General features: G+C 36.0%; 2 protein-coding genes and 1 pseudogene across 3 annotated transcripts; 1 reads left to right on the plus strand and 2 right to left on the minus strand.

Moving 5' to 3' along the window:
- Positions 1–2,786: 2,786 nt before the first annotated feature.
- Positions 2,787–3,726, minus strand: LOC144254471 (olfactory receptor 5P80-like; annotated as a pseudogene).
- Positions 3,727–6,136: 2,410 nt separating this feature from the next.
- Positions 6,137–12,929, plus strand: LOC144254421 (olfactory receptor 5P4). 2 transcript variants are annotated; one of them, XM_077797580.1, is made up of 2 exons: positions 6,137–6,145; positions 11,991–12,929. In XM_077797580.1, the coding sequence occupies exons 1-2, from the start codon at positions 6,137–6,139 to the stop codon at positions 12,927–12,929; spliced, it is 948 nt and encodes a 315-aa protein (XP_077653706.1). The 2 variants fall into 2 exon arrangements, with proteins under 2 accessions (XP_077653706.1, XP_077653707.1); XM_077797581.1 differs by lacking the exon at positions 6,137–6,145 and adding an exon at positions 7,048–7,074.
- A 10,769-nt stretch (positions 12,930–23,698) lies between these two features.
- On the minus strand, positions 23,699–24,634 carry LOC144254422 (olfactory receptor 5P1-like). The gene has a single exon (XM_077797582.1). It carries the CDS (start codon positions 24,629–24,631, stop codon positions 23,699–23,701), a length of 933 nt encoding a protein of 310 aa, XP_077653708.1. The 5' UTR covers positions 24,632–24,634.
- Between the last annotated feature and the right edge of the window lie 387 nt (positions 24,635–25,021).

Genomic DNA, 25,021 nt, shown 5'->3' on the forward strand with positions numbered 1-25,021 from the left:
GTATTGCTATGGCTATTCTGGATCTTTATTAATCCATATTTCCTTAATAAAATATTAGTAAACTACATTTAAAAACACATTAAGAAAATAGCATACCATAATCAAGTGGGTTTCATCCCAGGGATACAAAATTGTCTCAGCTGGTTTTTGTTTCCAGTTAACAATGGTCTCATTCCCAGTTTAGAATGAGTTGAGAAGTGTTCTAGTCCTAGTCGTAGAAGAATTGTAGTGATTCTTTAATGTTTGTTAGAATTCAGCAGTGAAGATATCTGGACCTGAGTTTTTCAAATGGGAGTTTCTTTTTATTATTAATTCAGTCTCTATATTTTATGGGTTTATTATTTCTTCTTGAATTAGTTTGGTAGTTCTTTTCTCATGCTTTCTACGTATTTATCCACTTAAGTTAGTTTTCTAATTTATTTTCAGGAACTCATTCTCTTTCTTTCTTTTTCAAGTGTTTGGTTCTTAAACCTAGAGCCTAGAGTACATGTGTTCATGGTAGGCAAACTCTCTACCATTGAACTAGGCAAGTTCCCAGCCCCTCTCTTTTATTCTGATCCTAACAATTTGAGTTTCTTCTTCCTTGATCTTTCCTTTTATCCAATTCCACTGAAAAAATCTTGATCCAAATAAAATTCAACTCTCTGCCTTCATTACATCTACATAAACAGATAAATTTGTGTAAAAAGCAAAACATAATTATCTTGAGTGGACTTTCCCAATTTTAATATTCTGAGAATATAGGGGCTGTTGGGAATGTCCAAGACAGTGATAGATGATGAGAAAAACTGAAGTCAAGATCTCACATGAATCACAATGAAATTCACTATTACATATAATATAATGCACAAGAAAATTTTGAAGAATTTTTCATATGAGTCAAATACTTAATATATACAGCTCACTACCTGTCATCACCTTGAACTGTCTCACAGGTAGCTACCCTATGAGTCATCTTGGGTTATTGTATTTTGGTTAAAGAAGATATGAGTTCAAAATTGCATATTAAGTAAAAAATCAATCCAATGTTGACTTCTGGAAGGCTACATGTGGAATCCTCTTCTGTATAATTTTATACACTGTGTAAGAAAAATAAATATTTACATTTTTTTCTTTCATGCTGTTTAATCCCTAAACTCTAGTGGAAATACAAATTCATCTTATGAATTCATATAATTCATCAGGATATTGAACTAGCCTCCAAGGGGAAGAAGTGACCTCTTCTTTCTTAATACAAGAAAGGTGTGCACATTATAATTTTGTGCCATTTGGGAATAAGGTGATTGACCTAAATGAGTCCTCTAGTATATATCAGTCAGGGTTAGTTCAGAAGAGTCACAATTCCTAGTTATTTTGAGCAGGAAATAATTTAATTCAGATAATATCATATTTAAATATTATTGGAAGGACTCAAAGAAGGAAATTTTAGGAGACTTCAATCAAACTTTCAATTTCAAAACTACCATTATGGCCAAACTACAAAGGTCCAGAAATGTGCATGCTATTTCTTCCAACACTTAAGAAAATTGGGCTTCATGTTGAAGATATCCAATGTCGATGATTAAACAGAAAAATCACATAAAATGGGTAAGATTAATCTGTTGTCTCTATTTTTATTAAAGCACAATCAAGTTCCTAAAAATGCTACTTTTTGTTTAAAAAATGTGCTCACATAGAAAAAACAATTGATGAGTAAATGCAGAGGTTTATAACTCAAATAATTTTAAGTTAAAAAATGAAAATTAGTCTCATTAAGAGACAGCATTTTTAGAACTATTACAACATTTTCAGTGAGATTTTATGTAAGGAATCAAGAATTTTTAATTTCAGAGGTAATAAAAATAGAAAAAACAAATTGTTCAAAAGATACTACTTAGAAGTGTGCAGCATACAATTCCAAAACTGAAAAAAAAACCTAAGAATAAAGATGTGACTATTTCCACAGGAGTCAGGTCATCCCAGTCAGTGCCCAGTAGGCAGACCTTCAGGGACTCAAGGTATTTGGTGAAATGGATTCCAAAAAGGGAGCAGCTAGTAACTAAGGGAGAACCTCAGATATCTTCTTGGGGTGGCTGCATCAGGCTTGCACAGAGGAATCCTGTCAGACTCAATCAAAGGATAATAGATTTTCAATCACATGCTCTACTCATTCCAACCCTTAGAATGTTGTAGAAAATGGAAACCATCTCTTTCACACCAAGGTCTCAGAATACTACTTTTTATTTTACATTCAAGAGGTTCCAGATGCTTCCACAGCTTTAATTCTAAAGCCTACACTCAAAGAACACAGAACTTGTGTGCAAATATTTTTACTTATAGGTACAAGAAATGGTAGGTAAAGGGGAATAAAAGGAAGAGAGGAGGTTTGAGAATAGGAAGACAGTAGAATGGATCAGAGATAACCTTCTTGCATGCATATATGAATACACCACCAGTGAAACTCCACATTATGTGCAACTGCAAGAATAAGATCCTAATTAGAATAACTTATACTCCATGCATGTTTAATATGTCAAAATACACTCTGCTGTCATGTATATCTAAAAAGAACAAAATTTTAAAAAGAAATGGTAGAAAGAGAAAGGATAAAGCAAGCTTATTTGACTAGATGTTCCCATATTATTAGATTCACATTTTTTTACACAGAAAATTATCTTAAGAATGGGACAATGAGATTTATGGGTCTAGAATTCTTTAAACATACACGTAATTTTCTTAGTATATTGTTCTTTCACCTGCAAGAGGGGGTCCTCATTATATTGTATTTATTATTCAAGTCAAATTTTTCAGGACCACCAATGAGTTCTAGTCATCAATTTTCTCAAAGCCTCTTTAACCTCCTTGTTTCTGAGACTGTAGATGAGGGGGTTCAGCATGGGGATCACCACCGTGTAGAACACAGACACCACCTTGTTCTGGTCAGTGGAGTAGCTGGACTTGGGCATCACATAAATGAAGGTAATGGTCCCATAGAACAGAATGACTGCAGTGAGGTGGGAGGTGCAGGTGGAGAAGGCCTTGTGGCGCCCCTTGGTGGAGCACATCCTCAGGATTGAGAAAAGGATGTAGACATAAGAGACAGCAATAACAAACACAGTGACCACAATGATGGAGCCTGAAGAGATGGCTGGAATTATTTCTGAAGTAAAATCATGAGAACAAGAAAGCTTTAAAAGTGGTGAATAGTCACAGAAAAAATGATTGACTTTATTGGGTCCACAGAAAGACAGACTTAGTAAACAGCCAGTAAATGTCCAAGCATTCACACATCCACATAGGTAGGAAGCCCCCACTAAGAGCATGCAGACTCCAGGGAACATGTGGGTGGAGTAGAGCAGGGGCGAGCAGATGGCCACGTAGAGATCGTAGGCCAATGGCAGCCAGCAGGAAGCACTCAGCTGTCCCAAAAGTCACCACAGAACAGAGTTGAGCTACACAACCAGCCACAGGAATAAAAGTTCCCTTCCTAAGGAAGCCTGTGAGCATGACAGGTGTGACTGATGAGGAGTACCCAATGTCTACAAAGGCCAGATGGCAGAGGAAAATGTACATTGGGGTATGTAGTTGAGAGCTGCTTCTGATTAACATGATTATGGTGACATTGCCCACTAAGGTGACAACATAAATTCCTACAAACACAACAAACAAAATGGTACAAATTATAGCATTCTCTGTCAACCCCAAAATAATGAACTCTGTCACCATTGTGCAGTTTCCAGTCCCCATTTATATTGGGAATGGTCCCCACTGAAAGAAAAACAAGTAGCTGTTAGAGTGGAATAAAATAGTATCCTTTGCATACTTACTTTTACAATCATTGTATAATGTAAATTCCCAAAACATAAACACTCATTTGCAAATTTGGGGAAAAATATTTTCATATAATACCTCATGCAAAAACTTGATAAAATAAATGCCCATCAATTCATGGCCAGGAATATGCACATCCCTCCCCCCCCCAACCCGACCCACCCGCCTTTTTTAAACACACTCAAATCATGTGTGGGTCATATTGTTAGTTCAGGTGTTCTGTGAAGAATAAAGGTGAACCAGAATAGAACAACTATTTTTCTTTTCTTTCCAGAAATCAGCTGATTTCAAGAAATCACTGGCCTCAATACCCATGTGCTCAGCCAGCCACATTATTACCTTTCAATTATTAACAAAGATACTTAAATCCTGTATATGTAACATAACTGATAAATAACTATTATCATGAACACCATACACTTATGTGTCTGAACTTCAAAGTGCTACTGTCCTTATCTTTGTATGGGAGATAAGAAGGAATTTTGCCAAAGCTGAACAAAGTTTAACCTTTTAAGTAAAATACCAGTAGCTTATTTTGGTGTCATTATGGCACAGAAGCAACATGTTAGGCAGAAATGCCATGAGTTTTGGAGCCTTACAGACTTGGGATCCGGCTCCTGCTTTGTCACTGACAATCTATGGAATCTTAGACAATTTGTATAAACTATTCAACACCCATCATTACTTTGTTTTTTTTAAAAAAAACATACCTCACAGGATTCTTATTTTTAATAAGACAATATATGTAATAATAACAAGCACTGATAATAGAAATATGGGTATGAGCAAAAAATAGTACCTTAAAATTACCAATTCTTAACTTCTAATATATAAATGAGAAACAAACCTTTCTGTATCAATAGAAAGGGAACACTATTACCTGTAGATGTATGTACCTCAACAATAAGAACAACTAATAAAGAATTTTCAGTGTAAAGCAAGGCTATATTTATGAGAAGTTAGATCTTTTGGGATATAACCTCTTGAGTACAATTACTCGTGTGTGAAAATTCATTAGGATGATGAAAATTGCAGATGCACATTCCAATATAAAAGGATTGTCTAATAGTAATGGATTTTTTTGTGTGCATTAGACTTTTTTATATGAAAAATTCTGATGGATTACTAAAACCATTCTAATTATACTTACAAGGGTAAGCAAAGGTACAGTGTTCTAGACACAATTTCAATTAAATATAGAAATCTTTCTAGAAGAATTAAGTGCTTATGAGATTTTTGTATTTCTAGATGGTTTTACCTTTGCTTTTTAATTGAACTCTTTATTTTAAAATAATTGGAGAGTCACATACAATTGTAAGAAATAATAACAATTCAGAAATCCTATATTCCTTTTACCCAATAATAACATATTGTAAAATTATCATGCAATATTCCAACTAGTATATTGACAGTGATACCATCAAGATGTAGAATATTTACATCACCATAAAGATCACCCATGCTACCTTTTATAACCCAATTACTTTCCTTCCATTCTCATCCTCTCCTTAACTTCTGGCAACAGCTAATATGTTCTCATTTCTATCATTTTATTATTTCAAGACTTTTTAATTATATAATACCCTGTTAGTTAGGCATCTAGTTCATTTTTTTTAACAATTTTTTCCTTAAAATTTTTGCACTATACTTATACTACTATACCTTTTCTTTACTGATGTAATTTTCCCAGTAATAACTCTTGGCAACCATTTACCTTCAACCTTCTTCTCCCAACTCCAACCTAACTTCAAGTGGTCATTTCTCCCATTTTTTTCCTTATAGGTTGTTGAGAAGATACATAACCTATTCCTACTATACTAAGATTATATTTGATAAAGTACTCTGGGCAAAATTATAAATGTATACAGTATCTGTCTCACATGAATTCTTCTTTCTGATAAGAATGGAAGATAAGGGAAGTGATACCAGGAAGATGGTGCTGGCGATTGAACCTGGGGGTACTCTATCACTGAATGCATCTTCAACCCTTTTTATTTTTTATTTTGAGACAGAGTCTCATTAAGTTGCCCAGGCTGGCCTCATACTTATTTTCCTCCTGCTTCATCCTCCAGAATCACTGGGATTACAGGCATAAGTCCTCATGCCTGGCAAGTGTAGAGTTTTCTGTATAATTAAGATTATCAGCCTAAAATAGTTATAACTATAAGATATTTTATAAACCTTATGATAATTGCAAAGAAAACACCTATGAAGACAAAAAAAGAGAAAGGAATCAAAGAATGTTACTATAAAAAAATCAACAAATCATGAAGGAAGACAGTAGAACAGGAAAAGATGAACCATGAAAGAGAAAATAATTAGCAAAATGGCACTAGTAAGTCCTTACTTATCAATAATTACTTTAAACATAAATGGACAAAAATCCATAGTCAAAAGATAAATATTCATCCAAAAAGCTGTCAGAATTAATAAAGGAATTCAATAAAGTTGTAAGATCAAAAACAAAAATATCAGCTGCTTTTCTATACATTAACAATGGACTATTTGAAAAGAAATCAAGAAATAATCCTATTCTAAAATAGTCCAAAAGAGTAAAATGCATAGGAATAAACTAAGGAAAGAAAAGATCTGTACCCTGACACCTGCAAAACATTGATGAATGTAATGGTAGAAAATATAACCAAATGAAAAGGCATCTGTGTTCATGGATTGGAAGACCTAATATTGTTAAAATGTTCACATTACTCAAAGCAATTTATAGAAGAATCAAGACAATCCTTATCAAATCCCAATTATATTCTTGCCATAAGTGAAAAAATTAATCCTAAAACTCATATGGAACCACAAGGACTCCAAATAGCCAAAATAATCTTGAGAAAAAAGAACAAAGCTGAAGCATCATACTTTCAAAATACCTTTACAATAATTGAAACAGTATGATACTGGCATAAAGATAGACATATGATCAGAAGAATAGATAGGAATTTCATATATAAACCTTACAGGCATGCTCAAATGATACTTAAGTGCCATGACTACATAATGGAGAATGGAAAATCTCCTCAACAAATGGTATTGGGAAATTAAATAAGTGAATATAAATGGATCAAATTAGACCTCTATCTTATACCATTTGCAAAACTAAACTCAAAATGGGTAAAGACTTAATGTAAGATTGGAAACTAAAAAATTTCTAAAACAAAACATAGGGGGCAGCTTCACGACATTGCTCTGGGCAATGATTTTTTCTTTTTAAATTGACCCAAAGCACAGGCAATGAAAGCAAAGATAGACAAAAGGACTGTGTCAAACTAAAAAGCTCCTTCTCAGCAAAGAAAACTATCATCAGAGTGAAAAGGCATTCTGAGAAATGAGAAAATATTTGCATGTACCTGATAAAGATTTAATTTCCAAAACATATAAGGAACACTTTTAACTCAATAACTAAAAAAACCCTCTAATAACCCAATTAAAAATGAACTAAGAAGACATATAAATAGCTACATAAAATTATATCTCTTCCAAAGAAGACAAAAATAGCCACTGGATAATTAAAAGATGATCAATGTCACTTGTCATTACTTGAATGTAAATCAAGTACAAAATTAGATGTTGTCTCATGCTTGCATAAATTGCTATTATTTTTTTAAAAAAGACAAGAAGTGTGTTCATGGATATGGGGAACTTAGAGTCTGTACACCATTGGTGGGAATGAAAAATGGTACAGTCCCCTGCCGCAGTCTGGCTGGGCACAAATCACGAGCCACTCAAGCAGGGACAAACTTTATTTCCGAACTCCCTCGAACGCCACACACACGGCCTTCTCCCAGGACACACCACACACCAACCGGAAATCCCTCCTCCGGACCTTCCCCAAGCAACGCCCCCTTGCCTGACAGTAAAGGTCAAATATACAATACAATCAATCCAGCATCACAGCAATTATATATAGCTTAACTCAAGTCATCATCTCAATGGTTCGCTGGCATCACCTTTCAAACATTCCCTCTGGCAAATGCCAGGCGTCATTCTGACCCGCTGTGGCTCTCAACAGTCCCCCCCAAGGAATACAATATAAGGGTTCATTTAAAAATTAAGAATAAAAAACACTGTATGATCCAGAAACATGTCTTCTGAGTATTTGTCCAAAATAATTGAAATCAGTATTTTCTGGATTCAATTAATCCATGTTCATTGCAGCACTGTTCAAAATAGCTAAGATGTAAAGACTGACTAAATCGCCTTTGACAGGTGAATGGATAAAGAAAATGTGGCATATACATACAGTGGAATTTTATTCAGCTTAAAAGAAAAGGAAATTCTGTGATATGCAACTTCAATGTCCTTTAAGATATTATGCAAAATGAAATAAACCAGTCACAGAAGGACTGGTGCTACATGATTCCACTTAAATAAAGTATCTAAAATAGTCAAGTTCACTGACTGAAAGAATAGAATTGTGGGTCCAACACCTGAGGGTAGGGGACATGGGGAGTTACTCATCCATAGGCACAAACTTTGAGTTAAACAAGATGAATAATTTTAGTCACATACTCTACCACAGAGCTACACCCTTGACTCTTGAGTAAAGATAGAGATGTCAGAGTTACTATTTTAATTGGCCATAGCATAGATTAAAAAAAATGATTTAACATGAATTCAACAAATGTCTATTTTATGCCTCCTGTATTTCTAGTACTGGACCATTAAATATGGATACAAAAACAGTCATAGAGACTGTATCTTCACACCAGGGAAAGAGGAAGATTTTTAAAGGATTTTTAAAAGAAAAGTAGTAGTAGTAGTCAAGAGTTGTGAACAAAATGTTAGTGGAAAGACAGGAATGAAAGGAATTTAATTCTCCCAGATGTGATCTGGGATGTTTTTATGGACTCATTGACTACCTATTTGTGTCACTCATCAGTCACAGTCACGTTAGGTAGGAGATAGGGCATGGGAAGGAACAGAAAAAGCAGAAGGGAGGTTGCCACCCCCCTGACACTCCACCTGAAGCCCAGCCTCTGAGACAAAACTGGGTCTTTGTGAGGTTAAAGGGAAGAAGTTAGATGACCACAAGGAGAAATTCAAGCCCCTGAAGGGAAAGCCCTTTATATGAAATAGCCCGAGGGACTGACCTAAATTTAACTCTTTGCTTGTCAACATATTTTTAGCATTTCAATTTGTTCCTCTTTTATGCATTTTCCAGGGGAAGGGGGCAGGCAGAAACTTACTATTTTACAGTATAAAAGAAATTGTGTCAGGTTCAGCTGTCAATCAAGGTGCCAATCAACCCCAAATCCACACAGGAGAGAAGTGGAGAGCTAGCACATACCAAAAAAAGCAATCTCCACTGCGTTGATGGGAACTTGAGCTACTTCACAGCTCGGCCCACTCCCAGTACACTCCCAGATTATACTTTTGCTTTCAATAAACTCTTCCTCGCTAACTTCTGCTGTCTGGCTCAATTCTTTGGTGGAAAGGCCAAGAACCTGGACAGTCATGTTTTTTTAAAACCTAAATGAACTGCCTTTCTAGGACACAAGGAACCTCACAACATGTCCATTTCCTAATTTGTTGAAGTCAAGATGTTTGAGCTGCTAGATCCTCCAAATGTAGATCATCAGGCTTAGCCTTTTTCCAAAAAAGAATTTCCTATGGACTCTCCAATTCAGGATAAAAGGAACCTGACTTTTAACCTAGTGAATATTGTGTTATGTAGTCATAGTTAAAGAACACCACAAGCTAATGGTGGTGATGACAAGTGAACAGGCAATGCAGAAACTATATATGTCAGAGTCTTAAAAAATGTTAGTGTAACCTTTATTGTTCTATTTGAAAGCACACACAATAGTGGACCAGAGTAGATAACATACAGAGAAAGAGAGAGTTATTATGTCTACCAGTAATCAGTGTAACGCATATCATGTCTAGGACAAATCTATAAAATATGGGAAAAACTGGTTGTGGTGGCACAGGCCTGTAATCCCAGTGACTCAGGAGATAGACAGGAGAATTGCAAGTTCAAGACCAGCAGTTTATCCAGGCCCTCAGCAACTTAGTGAGACCTTGTCTCAAAATGAAAAATAAAAATGACTTAGGATGTAGCTCAATGGTAAAGCATCCCTGGGTTAAATCCCTACTACAAAAAATGTAGAAATATATTATTTTTAAAGTTTATGTCACTTCTATGAAAATAATATTGCAATTCTATTGGATGCATCTTTGTAAACCAAACCCAAATTATCTCTAAGTGTAGGTGGCATGCATACCTGGGCCACTGAATATGGCCACATTTCAGCAGTGCCACAAACTGCTGCAAGCATATTAGTCATTTTAAGTAGATTTAACTAGTTTATACTTCTTATTTTTTTAACAACATAGAAATATTTCATTCTCCTGTACTTTCCAGAAATAACAAATTACTATTTCAAAGAAACTGTTAGAAATTGAGGTCCTATTTGTTATTCCTCTACTTTGAAAACAGGGCTTGGTGTCTTATCTACATCATACAAATTAACACAAGAATCACATGAGGTATGTATCTACTTTTTTACAGATAAGAAAACAGAAAATCAAGAAATTCTTATAATATTCTCATGATTCCATATACTATAAGAAGTAGAGTTAGAAACTAATGCCAGGTTTTCATGGCCCCAAAGTCCATGATATTTCTACACATCACTAAACTAAGAGCTGGCCTTCCCATGAACATTTAAGTTATTTATAGATTATGTTATTACAATCAGTGTTGTAAATATCCATTTATATATTTCTTGTGCACATAGGGATTAGACTTGCTCTATGGTACACAAGCAGGAATCTAATATCTGGCATCATAATCCAACTTTAGAAATATGAGTGTCTTTTATATGCCTATTTTCTTTAAAAATATATTTCTGGTTTGAGTCTTTGTCTAGATAAAAAAGAATCTGAGAATTCTGACACTTACTCCTATGTGATGTTGATAGTATACAATTTGACAGAATCTTTGGCTCAGAGCATGGTTGCTGATAGTTACATATGCATTTTTAAAAATATTCTTTAGGGGCTGAGGCTGGGGCTCAGCAGTAGAGCACTCGCCTAGCATGTACAAGACCCTGGATTTGATCTTCAGCACCACATAAAAATAAATAAAATACAGGTATTGTGTCCAACTACAACTAAAAAAACATTTAAAAAATTATTCTTCAAGTAGGGGTTTTTGAAGGAAAATAAAATTATTCTAAAGAATATGCTGGTCTTTAGATTATAGTCTTGGAAAAGGATGAATGTGACTAGCATTCTCTCCTGTCTTTGCTCATGTGCTATATTTCAGAACCATTATTCTGAAATGCTAATTATAATCTTTCTTTCAATGTAATTTTCTCACTTTCCTAGCTAGCTACAACACCCTGACCTCCCTAATCCTCCTGCTTGTGTCAAGTGCCCTTACTACTTATTTCCATACCATTGCTTATTGGAACTGGCAAAACTAAAAATAACCTAATGCAAGTCACCAAGTATTTCTATTTAGTTATAATGCTAGTCCATAATGTCACCTAGACTGTTATTGCTTCACACAATCCCATAAGCATAAAAAGGTATGATAAAGAAATAATCTAGGACACATTATGAAATATCTCATAACAGTACTAAAAATTCTGTTTGGCCTTTCCATCTTGAATATAGACACGAGCCAGCTCTTGGTATTGATTATAATAATTAACAGTATGATTATTATTCCAAGAAAGTGAGAAAGTCAGAAAGAAAGAGATATCCAAGTCAATTCTATCTTTATTGGCCCAGTAAGCTGCATAAATAGAGAGAGCATTTACTAAATAGAGAACATAGGGCAGAGGTACATTGGGATGGGAATGGAAAAACTAAGAGCTGGCCTTCCCATGAACATTTAAGTTATTTATAGTTATCTTATTACCATCAGTGTTGTAAACATCCATTTATATATTTCTTGTGCACATAGGGATTAGACTTGCTCTATGGTGCACAATTAGAAATCTAATATCTGGGTTCTAAGATAATTGAGTTTTCAATTTTAATATTTTATAGAATTTGAAAAGAAAACTTGTGTACCCAAAGTATTATATAAGTGAAACAAAATTTGCCATTTTTAAAAACTTAACTGCAAGCTTATATTTAGGTGCACACATTAATCATGGGGTCATTTCAGCCAGTTAAACTGCCTCTGGTTCTGGTTTTGGTAGGCACCATTAAATGGAGAGATGGAGACTGAAAACAATACGGCAGTGACAGAGTTCATCATTTTGGGATTAACAGACAATCGCACACTATGTGCCATCCTCTTTGTGGTTTTCCTAGCAGTGTATGCAGTGACCATAGTGGGGAATATCAGCATAATCCTGTTAATCCGAAGCAGCCCGCAGCTTCACACCCCAATGTACCTCTTCCTCAGCCACTTGGCCTTTGTGGACATAGGATATTCCACGTCAGTTACACCAATAATGCTCATCAGTTTCTTAAGAGAAAAAACTACTATCCCTCTCACAGGCTGCATAGCCCAGCTCGGCTCAGATGTCACTTTTGGGACAACAGAGTGCTTTCTCCTGGCCACCATGGCCTATGACCGATATGTAGCCATCTGTTCTCCCCTGCTGTACTCCACCCAGATGTCCCCACTGGTCTGCTTCCTTCTGTTGGGGGCATCCTACCTGGGTGGTTGCATGAATGCATCATCATTTACAGGCTGTTTGATGAACCTGTCCTTCTGTGGCCCAAATAAAATCAACCACTTTTTCTGTGACCTCTTCCCACTCCTGAAGCTTTCTTGTGGCCATGTTTACATCGCTGAGATTTCTCCTGCCATCTCTTCTGCCTCTGTTCTGATAAGCACATTGTTTACCATAATTGTGTCCTACATATACATCCTCCACTCCATTGTGAAGATGCGCTCCACCGAGGGAAGGAACAAGGCTTTCTCTACCTGCACTTCTCACCTCACCGCAGTCACTCTGTTTTATGGGACAGTTTTGTTTGTGTATGTAATGCCCAAGTCAAGCTACTCAGCTGATCAGGTCAAAGTGGCCTCTGTGATCTACACAGTGGTGATCCCCATGTTGAACCCTCTCATCTATAGTCTGAGGAACAAGGAAGTGAAAGAGGCCATGAGAAAATTGATGGCTAGAAGACATTGGTTTTCTTGAATTAAATCAGATATAAATCCACAAATAACAAAATCAATGATTTGGGGGACATTGGTGCTTGATATTTTAATGATATTTATCATTAACTTAATTACTTCATGTCAGCGGACTGCTCCTTGTCAATATGGAAAGCCAATGTTTATTTCCATTTTTTGAAGTTAAATGTGTCATTTACACTATCAGCTGCTGCATTCAAAAGAAATATGGACTTTACAAGGTAAGAATACTTCAGAATATAGTTGCTACCTTGAAATCTTTCCTATTTATCAATTACAGAGTCCTATTTAAATAGAGACATTTCAAAGATCAAATTTATTGAAAGTTTTATCTTGTAAAATAACATTTGGGAAAGAAATGCCCAGTAGATGTGTAATAATCAGCAACATTGACAAGTCAGGTAGTTCAGGTCACTTTCTTTAAGGTCCTTCCTAGCCATGAGCAATGGATATTGACATTTTTGGAAACAGTGATGTTGATGTCTCAGAAAAAAAAAAAAAACCTACTTATTTTCCTTTTAATTAAACCAAAGCAAAAATGAATGATTCTGCTCTTGGTCCTTATGAGAATCAACTCAGATAGCACAGAAGAAACTAAAATGAATTTCAGCTGAGGTTTATTATTAAGTCTTCATAGATCAGTTCTAGAATAGAACTTTGGAAGCAGACATTTCATTGGACTTCCCTGAGTAATAGCTGATATACAGAAAATTATGGTTCAAGCCAAAAAAATATATTTGCCATGCACTTCTGTATCTCTCAAGGGGTATCCAGTGTCACTGCTTCTCCTACTGCGCTTTGCAAAACTGCTGAAGATGTAGTCTGGTTATGGCAATTGCCTCTAAATTGATTCCCTGCCTCCTGTGTTAACTTCTTCTGCAATAATTTCTGATTCGCATTTAAGCTGATGAATTTTTTATTAGTAGTATAGCAAGACTGTTGGACAAATCCTGAGACAGTGTGAAGGGACCATTTCACAAGCTGACCTCCCATTCCTGGGTTCTTCTCTGACCAGATCAAGGGATAGTGCCTCTTCTTCAGCCTAAAAGCCATTGGTCCTATGTCCCCATTTATGCTTGTTTACCTGCATCTTTATGGACCCATAATCCTTCTCAGAGCAAAACTTCTGGAGCTAAAGACACCACAGATATGGCCCTAGGAAAACAGAGACCTCTCAAGGCATGCTTTCAGCCTGGTTTCCGACGGGCCGTCTTAGTGTTGTGGTGGGAACCTGCACTCGGCTGGTTGACGTTTTTCACAGGCTGCTTCCAGCTGTCCTCTTCACCTTGCCCTCCACACCTGGCCCTTCAACACCACCTCCCAATGGTGCCTTGAGTGACCCTATCTTCTCCCATGAGGTCAATGGCCATCTGAGTGGTCTTTCTTGAAAAACACATGAACTTCTTCACTGGCCTTTTCCCCAGATTCTCATTCTCAGTGTGCTCTGACCAAATTTATCATATTTCTTCCAAAGCTGCTCTGTCTCCTCCATTTCCTTTCTCAGTAAATGTCACTTCTTGGTGAGACTGGTATTCCAAAAAACTTGGAGTAGTCCTCACTGCACACCTTTATACATGGCTGGCCTCATTCCTTCTCTTTCCTTCTCTTAAAAGGAAAATATTTATGTATTGACCTCATTTATCTAAGCCCCTTTTGTTTGGAGGTTAAAATGCTTCCCAATTAATTATGATAACTCTATGCCTGGATTGGCTCTGTGTGTTTCAACTCTAAACGATTCAAGTAATTAAAATCATCCAGACTTAAGAGATGTGGATGCATTTGTCTTGTTAAGTCCTTATTGTTCAGGTTATAGATCTATGCTCGTTTTACTCTCAGAAGTTTTGAATCAATTGAAGCGTGAAAATGAAATGAAGATATATGGAAGAGCAAAATAGTACCTGTAGAAATGAAAGAGATGACATTAGGGAACATGCTTTTTATTTGTGGACACATGTTTTCATATTCTGTTGTTCTTCTCTTTTGGTTATTTGCACTGCTGGGGATCAAACCCAAACCCTTGTGCATGCTAGACAAGGGTTCTACCATGGAGCTAAACCCCCAGCCCTGTTTTCATGCTCTGAATCCTAGAATTTGATACTCTCTCCTTCTCTGTCACTGAACAGACATTCAGGTCTTTCCATTGAAACTATTTTTACCCATCAGCTTACAACATGGCCCAAAACAGTCATAAGCCCTGAGGGCAGGCCTGGTCCCAAGAGAAAGGGGGAAAAAGAAGGGCTGGGATGTTGTTTGGGGGGTAAATCATGTCTTCTCAAAATTCATATATTGAACTTTTAACCCTTAATGCTTCAGAATGTAACTGCATTTGGAAATAGGTTCATTACAAATTTAATTTGTTAAGATGAGAGTTTACTGGAATAGGGTGGATTCCTAATACAGTATGACTGATGTCCTTGAAAAAAGGGGGATTTTGGACACAGACATCATGCAGGGAGAATGCCATGCAGAGATAAAGATGGAAATCTGGATGATGCTTCTATGTGCCAAGGAATGCCAAAGACTACCTTCAAATTTCAGAAGCTAGGAGAGAGACATGGAACATATTCTCTCTCACTGCCCTTAGAGGGAACGAATCCTGCCAACACCTTGATCTTTGACTTCTAGCCTCCAGAACTGTGAGATAATTATCACTTTGTTATATAGCCCTAGTCAAATAATACAGTTGCATAACTAACTTTTCCCCTTAAAATTCACCGTCAATTCATCTAATCCTGGAAGAGGAGGGCATGAAGGCTTGGAAAGATGCCAGGTGTGAGTCAGTAAGTGAAGATCAATATTCCTGTTACGAAAAATCAAAAACTCATTTCAAACAATTTTATTAAAAGTTTTCAATTACTACAGATCATAGGCAGGGAGAGGAATTTTAAAAGATTCTGATCTGTTGTGTTAAAAATTTCTTAATCTATATAAATTTCTGAGAAACATTCCCCTTCTGAAATGGATTGGGACTTAGGGGCTTATAAACATTTCTCAAGAATTTATAAAATATTTACTGTAGCAGGGTATTGGAGAAGATTAAAAACAAAGGGACAAGAGGGGGCCATGAAATCATTGTATATTATTTTTGAGATGGTGGTAATATAGATGCATACATTTGTCAAAAGTCCTGTATGTGTATTACACTGCAATAAAGTTGTTTTTAAGAAGATTCTACAAGAGAATTCTTTCTTTCCCATTTTTAACTAAGGCTACAGGTATCACCTACCTGCCCATGTGATTAATGCTGTTTCTTCACTATTTCTCAAAACTGTTGCTTCCTCTCCTGTTATACCTACCCTGGTTTTCTATAAGTTTATGCTCTTTGGTATTCTTAATTCCTTTATTTTATGCTATCCTATACCTGCATAATTTTTCCTCCTTAAAAAATATTGTTTTTCATTTTCATGCTAGTCTACTGGTGATGTTTTTTTGCTGTTGTTGTTTGAGGGTTTTGTTTTTACCAGTTAAAAATCTTAGAGCACTTATAAAATTTCATTGTTTTCTAGTTTCAATCATTTTCCTTGAAAGTCAACCATCAATCTTTTTTCTTTTGTCTTTGTTTTTGTTTAAGGGAATATAACTTTTATCTTCTCCTGGAAACTTATAGTTTCTCTCTTTCTCTGTTTTTTAAAATATTTTGTTTTAGTTGTAGTTGGACACAATACTTTTATTTTATTTTTATGTGGTGCTGAAGATGGAACCCAGCACCCCACACGTGCTAGGTGAGTACTATAAAATTCAGTTTTTTTTTTAATTTAATGATGGGCAATGAGGATAAAAAATTGTAGAGTCTGTACATGAGAGTGTCTTACTCCAAAATCTATTTGATTTTCTTCTGGCAGGTAACAAAGGCACTGGATTGATCTCTTTGAGGAAATGGAAATCTTGTACTCAAAGAGATCATTCACATACAGAAACAACTGATATTTCAGTATGCGATATACTCCTAAACTTGCATTGTATTAGAAAAGAAATAGCATTTCCAGAGCTGCTTGGACATTATACTTTGTTGGTGATGATGTATTACTAGCTTAGTCTTACTTCAAGGTAAGGTATAACCCTTTAGGAGTCTCAAAAGCTTAGAATGTTACGTCTCCTCCATCTTAAATGGTCTAACTCTATCAAATTAGCACTAAAAAAGGCTAAAATCTCTGCTCAGATCTTCAGCCTCCCACAGGATGCGTTCTGCCTGGTGTTTTGATGTCCTGCCAGCCCCTGTGTGGCTTAGGAGTAGTCAAATTTCTTGAAGACAAAACCGCACATAGAATTTCAGGTTTGTTTCTATACGGTGGTTTCAGGATCTTGACCTGGTAAATCTTAGCTGCCTTGGCATCTTCGACCTCCAAAGTATGTACTTACCCTGTCACCCTACCAAAGGCCCAGGCCCTACCTTTTTGCTGAATCTCTATTTCATAAGGACCAAGGTTATGCCATTCCTGGTCTGCTGCAATTTCTAGATACTTGGGCCTCTTCTGGAGGCACACTCAGTTGCCAGAACTCCCTGGAAGTATGTTGTTCAGGCCTAAAATCAGTGGTGCTCATTTGCCTGAAGGAGTCTTTGACCAACTGCCTCATGTTCTTGGCTTCAGCTGTCTTATAGTTATTTAAATATTGGAGCTAAAATATTTAATTCATACATGACTTTAGCTATTATAAAATTTTGTGGATGACATACATTATGGCATTTATTTATAAATCATAAAATGAATTAATTTATAAATTTAATTTATAATTTATTAATTCATTTATTCACACAAATGAGTTACTTTATTAACATACTTTCTGACAGAAGTTAATAGACACTTTTCTTTAGTCTCAGCATGAAAATTATATGCAGAGGAAATGGAAGCATATGTATAATCAAGTTTGTCCTTTGATTTATTCACTTTTTTCTATATAATATATAAAATATTTTAATGTATAAACATTTATAGGCTTTTTTTAGTTTTACCTTACTTTGTATACTTTTCTACTTTATTAGAAGAAATTTTCTGCTAAAATATGAAGAAAATGATAGGAATGACACAAAGTATTTTCAAATAATTCAAGCGTGAAATGGAACCCTCTTAGTAAAACAGCTAAGGGTGACTGAAGCACACTCTCTATTTATCCAGCCTCATCCCAATGTGACTATAACAGTCTTCTAGCATTATGACCCCGTTTTCCCACACTTAGCCTCACGAGCAATTTCTACCTATGTGATTTGTGCATGTGGATGAATAACAGCCAGTTTTCTCTTCTGGTGACCAATTTTGAGTAAATATTTTGAAGTGTGTGGTAAGAAAAAGTCATATAGTAGGTGCTCAGGTTAAAAGGGTTATCTGTGTTGGACACTGAGTGAGAGACTTCTTCCAGTAAACTGGAATCAAATTATGGTTGTATACTTCCATCCTTGGGTGATTTTTGTCCAGAGAAATACCTGCAGCACATTTTTGTCCTATCTTTCCAGTTCTATACTTCCTTTCCACTGGCATAGTCACTTTTGCACTGTCTAAATTTGGTTGTGTATAATCCCTTTGGCAGAAATATTCTTCTTGGGCTGGGGTTGTAGCTCAATGATAGAGTGCTTGCCTAGCACAAGTGAGGCAATGGGTTCAAACCTCAGCACCATGTAAAAATAAAATAAAGGTATTGTGTCCATCTACTATAAAAAATATTTTTTAAAAATATTCTTCTTGCTTCTAGCTTTAACTTTAGTTTTAGAACTTAAAAATATTTTCAGTTCTACAACGTGGTTCACATATTATATAAATTTTAAAAATATGTACACACACCATAAAATACAAATAGAAAAATAATTTCAACCCAATAGTGGTAGACGTCTCCTGTTCCTCTTTCCAGATTTTTTTTTCTGCCTATTTTTACTCTAAAGTAAAGAGGTTGACCAATATGAACCCCATCTACAGACCCTCTTGCCTGTGGCTCCTGGGAAACCCTGGCAGAGGAGACTGAAGTCTGAGTGCTCCCCTGGTTCTTTCCCTTTTAGGTTACCTGGGTTGGCTGTGGCCTTCCACCAAATGCTACATCTCTTGACAGGTGTCCTCTCAGCATAACTCTCCAGGTTCCTGTAATCATCTATACCTCTTGCCCTTCCAGATCTTGAACTGGTCACTAGCCCTGGGAAACACTAAAATTCCTGAAATCTTTAGTTTTTCCTAAATTCTTCCCATGACCTGGTAAATTACTCCTTTACTGAATTCCCTTCAATTATCAAGACTGAACAAGCCTTATCTGTTTCTTTCAGATAACCTGAATAACACATCATTTTCCACAAGTTATTTGTTGTTAAAACTTCAATGTTTATTCTTTAAAACATTTAATTTTTTGAAAAAAATCACACTTTTCTTTTTACAAAAGAGTATATTTATCATACTATAAACAAATAGATGATATATAGAGTAATAGACTATTTTATCATCCATAAATTATACACATCAGACAGAACTTAATGAATTCAAGTCTAAATTTCTTAAGCTGACTTTTATAGAATTCCCCAATGTGATATAATATTTTTCCAGGATTATGACCCTCTATTGTCCCACAATGACCCTGCAAAACTGAGTTAGTTACTTACTGTTCCTTAAATATTCTCCCCACTTTTCTGCTTCATGTTGTTGAAATTACTTTCCACCTATCAGTTACATATGAAGAACATTCCCAACTGGCTTCAATCTCACCCCTGTGAAACTGCTTTTATTAAATCACCTAAGTCACCAAATTTGAAAAACATCAAAGTACCCATCATCTGTCTTTTTGAATCACTTTTCTTTTGTTATTCTGTAATTTCACATTCCTTATTGGGGCTTCTCCCTGTCTCTCTTATCTACTTAAATTCCTCATTGATGAAGATGTACAACCTTTACCAGAACTTAAATTGTTGGACTATCCTTGGTTTCTTCCTCATGATCTTATATGTACAGCCAATTATTAGTCACATTTAGACATTACTTTGAACTTCCTCGACCAAGAGTGAACTTCCTCGACCAAGTGCTTTTATGAAGTTATCCAATCACAATTTTGTGCTGCTATAAAAGAATCTCACAAACTAGGTAACTTATAAAGAAAAAAAATTTAATTTCTCAGAACTCTGGAGGCTGAAAGTCCAAGATTAGGGCATCAGTATTTGGTGTCTGGTGAGAATGACATCCTCTAAAGGGAAAAAAACACTGTATGTTCACATGATAGGAGGCAGAAGGGCAGAAGAGAGTGAACTTCCTCCACCAAGTGCTTTTATGAAGTTATCCAATCACAATGCAGGATCTCTCCTGGCCCAATAGCCTCTGAAAGGACCCCTCTCTAAATATCACCACATTGGCAAAACCTGAATTGTGACAATACTTTTAAACCATAGTGCCACTTGAATAATGTTGACTCCCAGATTTATATATCCAACATTGAGCTCTCTGTGAGCTAACTGATTTTTGCATAGGCAGTGAGGGTTTGAAGAATATGGTAATTTTTGAAGAGTGTACCAGGGATTGAACTGAAGGGCCCTGGACCACTGAGCCACATCCTCAGCCCTATTTTCTATTTTATTTAAAGACAGGGCCTCACTGAGTTGCTTAGTACCTTGTTTTTGCTGAGGCTGGCTTTGAACTTGTGATTCTCCTGTCTCAGTCTCCTGAGACATTGGGATTACAGGTGTGTGCCACTACACTCAGCTAGAATATGGTATTTTTAAAGAGCTGATGGAAAGCTTTACAATACCATCACTTGTAATAAAATGAAAAAATAGAAAGTGTATCTCATTGTAAACTGAAACTACATTTAAGAGCCTGCAGACTATTTGATCTTTTCTGACTGAAATATCATGATTGTGGAGAGATGGAATGTTGCAGATAAAGACCCAAATTTAACTTAGGATACCTTTAGTCTCTTTTAATAGGCATTCATTATCAACCTCTGGGAATGATCTAGCATTCTCATGACTACTAGATAAAACTTCCAGAATATATAGCAAGCTTGGATGACCTTAGGTGTCTACCAACTCTACAGCTAAGAATGTGATTACATCTGAATCCTGTAAAAGATTTTCTTACCTTGTTGAAGATAACATCTGAATTAAAGTCATTATGCTACATGATATATGCATATCCATGTTTACAGCAGCACAATTCACAATAAAAAACTATGAAACCAGCCTAGATGTCTATTAATGGATGAATGGACAAAGGAAATGTGGTATATATACACAATGGAGTTTTATCCATCCTTAAAGAAAAATGAAATTATGTCATTTGTAGGAAAATGAATGGAACTTGAGACCATTATGGTAAGCAAAACAAGTCAAACTCAGAGTGCCAAGGGTCCTATTTTTTCTTTCATATGTGTAAGATAGAGAGGAAAAAGGGAAAGAAGGAGGAACAGATCTCATGAAAATAAAAGGGAGATTAGTAGAGGAAAGGGAACAAGGGATGAGAGGTAAGGAGGGAGGGGGAAGTGCTGGGGAGTGATATTGGCCAAATTATATTGTCTATAGTGTTCATGTATGAATATGTAACAACAAATCCCATCAACATGAACACCTAAAATGCACCAATTTAAAAAGTATCTATAGAGTGGTACCCTGCAGATTAATGGTATTTATGCATGGAAGTGATGTGTACTTTTTAAAAATAAATCTAGAAAAAAAAGATAACATGTAAATAAATCCTATAGAAGAGATTTCCCTGTCTCTCTGTAGCCTGCCAACTTAATTACCCCCACCTACTTTCTTTTGTGGCTTTAAAAGCTCGTGTATCTTTTTCCACAGAAGAACCATGTTGTTCCAGGTAACTTGTGTTCCTGGGCCATGGTCGTGAAGATTTGGCTCAGAACAAACCATTTTCTTATTTTCTCAAAGCAGAGTTGTTATTTTACATCAACATAACATATTCCTTGGATTTGGCTTGGAAGTTTTCCAGAAAGATTGTGTGAATTGTACAGTATGTAAATGAATTTCATGAGAGTTGTCAAAAATAACTTGGTGATTCCTGTGTACCAAATTATACTCTATTGAGTTAGACAAAATTCACACTTCTAAATTTTCCAGATAATTCTTTCTCTGAAGGCTTATGGGACTGCTGTGAGAAAATTCCTGTAAAATTTATAAAAAGCTTTATTTTTTAAAGAAGGGTCTTCAGAACATGATTTAGAAGGTCTTAGTCCAACTGTAAGGTTTAATAAGGCAATAGATATTTGGAGGTCTTAACAGAGGACCTTACAGTCTCAATCTGGATTTGATCTTTGATCTGAAGCCATTTCCAACTTTGAGAATATTTTTATGGAAGTTACTAGAAATGAGAAATATTCTTATTTTCAAAGCCAGCAATAACTAACTGCCTTATTTTTTCTATTTTTTTTTCTCAAAAATAAAACAAATCTTTTTTCAGTTAAGAGCTTTCTTCTTGTATTTTATCATAGGCATCTATGTAGTACTTGAAGCACTTTCTATATTCTATTTGCAATCTTCCTGCCTCAGCTTCCCAAACTTCTGGGATTATAGGTGTGTGCCATTGCTTCCAGCTTCAAACTTGTTTTAGTATCTCCCAAACTCATCTCTCTCACCTCCTTACACTGAGGAAGGACAATCAGATTCTCAGATTTGCTTTAAGATACCATAAACAGTTGTGTCAGTATTTTCTTTGAAGTTTCTAAATTGCAGCAAATCTCTCCACATGCATCCTTTCTAGTCTCATGATGATGATAACGTAAATAAAAGCAGATCTTTTTTTAGAAAAACAATTATGTAGAGTGATCTGTGACAAAATTTCTCATTTTTTGCCAGTTCTAATTTCTTTATAAATCTAGTCCTATGGAATGATGCTTGTTGTAAAAATACTAATTGTAGTGTTTAGATTTTAGAATGCCTTTATAAAGCTCTATAAATAATGAAGGACACATTATGTCAGTAGTCTATTTTTTTTAATGTGTATTTAAATATGGTTAGAATTCCAGCCAAATCAAGTGATGATGGTGCCAAGACCTGATTTCCCAAAGGATAGGATCAATTCAGTTTTCATGGCCTTGCAGTTGTGCCAGTGTCTGGACAAAATGGACCATCTTGCATAAAGTTTGTCCAAAAAGTTTATGCAGTATACCAACTTAGGTTTGATAACCTTAAACAAATCCTCTACATCCATTAACAGTGCTGACATCAGTAGACTGATTGTGGTGGAATAGTGTAGATCAAGTGAATTGAGCATTAGAAACAGAGAAATTGAATCCATCTAAATCTGAATAAATTATTGAACTCCCTAAGACTTTCTTTTCTCATTTGTAAGCAAAATTTATAATGTCAGCATCAGATTTTTTGGAAAAATTAAATGTAGAAGCATCAGGGTTTTGGAGTCTTGATTTGAATGTTGACTTCACGTCTATTTACCTGTATGACTATTGGTACTCTACTGACTATCTCTTTGTCCAGTCAGTTTATTTGTAAAATAAAAATGATGGTACCTCTTAATTGGGTTGTTGTGCAAAATAAATGATTTCACAGCTATAATACGTTTAGAATGGGAACTGACACATAGTACAAATTATTGTTTGTTAAATAAATTAAATAAAGAAAGAGGGCTTGGCATTCGCAGGAGTTCAATAATAGCACTAACTATTACTATCATTTTTTACTGATTTTGAGGTATCTCCCAACTGATATAGGTGTATAAAGGTGAGAGTTAGAACAAAGAAATATTATTTAATTCAAACAATCAGTTAAGAAGCATGTGGTAGGTACTATGTGTGATATGAGTACATGAACACTAGATAAGTAGTCTTAAATTCAAAGAATAGATCCTAAGAATATATTCTGACAGTTGCCTTCCTCAGGGCCTCCTTTACATCTCTGTTCCTCAGGCTGTAGATGAGGGGGTTCAACATGGGGATCACCACTGTGTAGAACACAGACACCACTCGATTCTGGCTGGTGGAATAGCTAGACTTGGGCATCACATAGATGAAAGTGATGGTCCCATAGTAGAGAGTGACCGCAGTGAGGTGGGAGGTGCAGGTGGAGAAGGCCTTGTGGCACCCTTCAGAGGAGCGCATCTTCAGGACTGTGGTGAGGATGTAGATGTAAGACAGGGCAATGACAAACACTGTGACCACTATGATGGAGCCAGAGGAGATGGAAGGGATAATTTCAATTAAGGAGACATCTGAGCAGGCAAGTTTCAACAAAGGGGAGAAGTCACAGAAAAAGTGATCGATTTGATTTGGTCCACAGAAAGACAGACTCAATAAACAACTAGTAAATGTCCAAGCATTCACACAGCCACCCAGGTAGGAAGCCCCCACTAAGAGAAGGCAGACTCTGGGGGACATGTGGGTGGAGTACAGCAGAGGAGAGCAGATGGCCACATAGCGATCATAGGCCATGACGGCCAATAGGAAGCACTCAGTGGTTCCACATGTCACCACAAAACATAGCTGGGCTTCACAGCCAGCCACAGGGAAGATAGTTCCATGTCCTAAGAATCCTATAAGCATTATAGGTGTGACTGCTGTGGAACACCCAATGTCCACAAAAGCCAGGTGGCTGAGGAACAGGTACATGGGGGTGTGAAGCTGAGAACAGCTTCTTATTACAGCTATGATGCTGGTGTTGCCCACTAAAGTGACAACATATATTCCTAGAAATATCACAAAGAAGATGGAACAAAGTGTAGGATCCTCTGTCAACCCCAAGATGATGAACTCTGTCACAGTGGTGTGGTTTCCAACCTCCATCTCTTGTGTGACTTGTTCCTGTTAAGGGAAATGAGAATGCTTGTTTAATGTTTTTATTCCACACATTCCTGTTTCTTCAATTATTTCATAGACTCATTCATAGTAGCTTCTCTGTCTGCCCAACCTATAAATATCAGTGCTCCAATGGATTGTGTTGTTGTTATTGTTTTCTATTTGCAAAAAAGAAGCATGATCTTCAGTCTCTACAGTCTGAGAAATTGATTTATTCATGTAATGTTTACATAAAAGTGTCTCTCAAACCTTGACTCTTAGGCAGGTCTCTCTCCCAAGGTCCAGATTCATAAGTTTTAATGAGCTATTGGGAATGGGACTTCCAATACACTGAGAATGATGAGACTCCCAATAACTCATTAACACTATGTATTTTTA

The sequence above is a fragment of the Urocitellus parryii genome, chromosome 4, assembly GCF_045843805.1.
Source record: "Urocitellus parryii isolate mUroPar1 chromosome 4, mUroPar1.hap1, whole genome shotgun sequence".
Taxonomy (NCBI): domain Eukaryota; kingdom Metazoa; phylum Chordata; class Mammalia; order Rodentia; family Sciuridae; genus Urocitellus; species Urocitellus parryii.

Excerpts from the sequence above, each read along its gene's own strand:
- LOC144254421 (XM_077797581.1), top strand. The coding sequence starts at position 7,048 with ATGAAAGCAAAGATAGACAAAAGGACT. Across the intron at positions 7,075-11,990 it reads CAAAGATAGACAAAAGGACT|ATGGAGACTGAAAACAATAC; the intron begins GTGTCAAACTAA and ends TTAAATGGAGAG.
- LOC144254422 (XM_077797582.1), bottom strand. The coding sequence starts at position 24,631 with ATGGAGGTTGGAAACCACACCACTGTGACAGAGTTCATCATCTTGGGG.